The following is a 910-nucleotide window of genomic DNA, read 5'->3' as shown; positions in this document are numbered from 1 at the left end:
TATATTATTTTTATTATTATTCATACATTATTATGTATTATTAGAAAATAAACCCTTGCTTTGGGACATTTCCATAATTTCATTTAATGAGCTTATTTGGCCAATGGACTCCTCCCTTCCTGCTCCAAATTACAGAAAAGGCCTTTCTGGAAGAAAATTAAATGTTTTAATCATAGCTTGTGATTGATTTCATTGTTGCTTCCTCCCTCAGGTTCAATAAAAGACCACCCGCAGCAGCAGCCTGGCATGCTTTCTCGTGTGACTGGTGGCCTCTTCAGTGTCACAAAAGGAGCTGTTGGTGCCACGATTGGGGGTGTTGCTTGGATTGGAGGGAAGAGCTTGGAAATAACCAAAACAGCAGTTACATCTGTGCCTTCAGTGGGAGTGGGGCTAGTCAAAGGAAGTGTTTCTGCTGTAGCTGGAGGTGTTACAGCTGTAGGATCTGCTGTTGTAAGTAAAGTGCCTTTATCGGGAAAGAAAAAGGATAAGTCTGACTAAACCCAAAACTGAGACATATTTGATTCTGCAGAATATTACAACAGTGGCATTAAAATCTGCTCAGATTTGGACCATGAGAAGCCATGTGTCTTAGACACTTTATCTTCTAAAGAGTTGTGCAAGTAACTCGATTTCATCTGAAAAGGACGGAAGAAGCTTGGCTAGCACGGCGTATGGAGATTGATTAGAGCCTAGATTGAAGCTTTGTATCTGGTGAAATGTTACACTTGATAACTATAGAAGTGAGTAAGTGTATCTGAAGGGATAATACATATATTCATTTACTGTAAGTCTTTTGCGGTTTTGGACTAAAATGTGAACACAAACTTGGTAGTCTCTGCTGTACCATCAATATGATGAGATGCCATTTACTGTTCTCAGTGGTTTCCACATCCTCCTGCTAAGGATCCTT

The 910-nt window shown here is 39.8% G+C and overlaps 1 protein-coding gene across 1 annotated transcript; it reads left to right on the top strand.

The window, feature by feature from the left end:
* Positions 1-207: 207 nt before the first annotated feature.
* TMEM263 (transmembrane protein 263) lies at positions 208-498 on the top strand (the record flags this gene model as incomplete). The annotated part of the gene is made up of 1 exon (XM_010017973.1): positions 208-498. A coding segment is annotated over one exon (291 nt), but the record flags the coding sequence as incomplete, so codon positions are not given.
* Between the last annotated feature and the right edge of the window lie 412 nt (positions 499-910).

The sequence above is a fragment of the Nestor notabilis genome, unplaced genomic scaffold, assembly GCF_000696875.1.
Source record: "Nestor notabilis isolate BGI_N333 unplaced genomic scaffold, ASM69687v1 Scaffold35210, whole genome shotgun sequence".
NCBI classification, from domain to species: domain Eukaryota; kingdom Metazoa; phylum Chordata; class Aves; order Psittaciformes; family Psittacidae; genus Nestor; species Nestor notabilis.
This window is presented reverse-complemented; position numbering and strand designations above follow the sequence as displayed.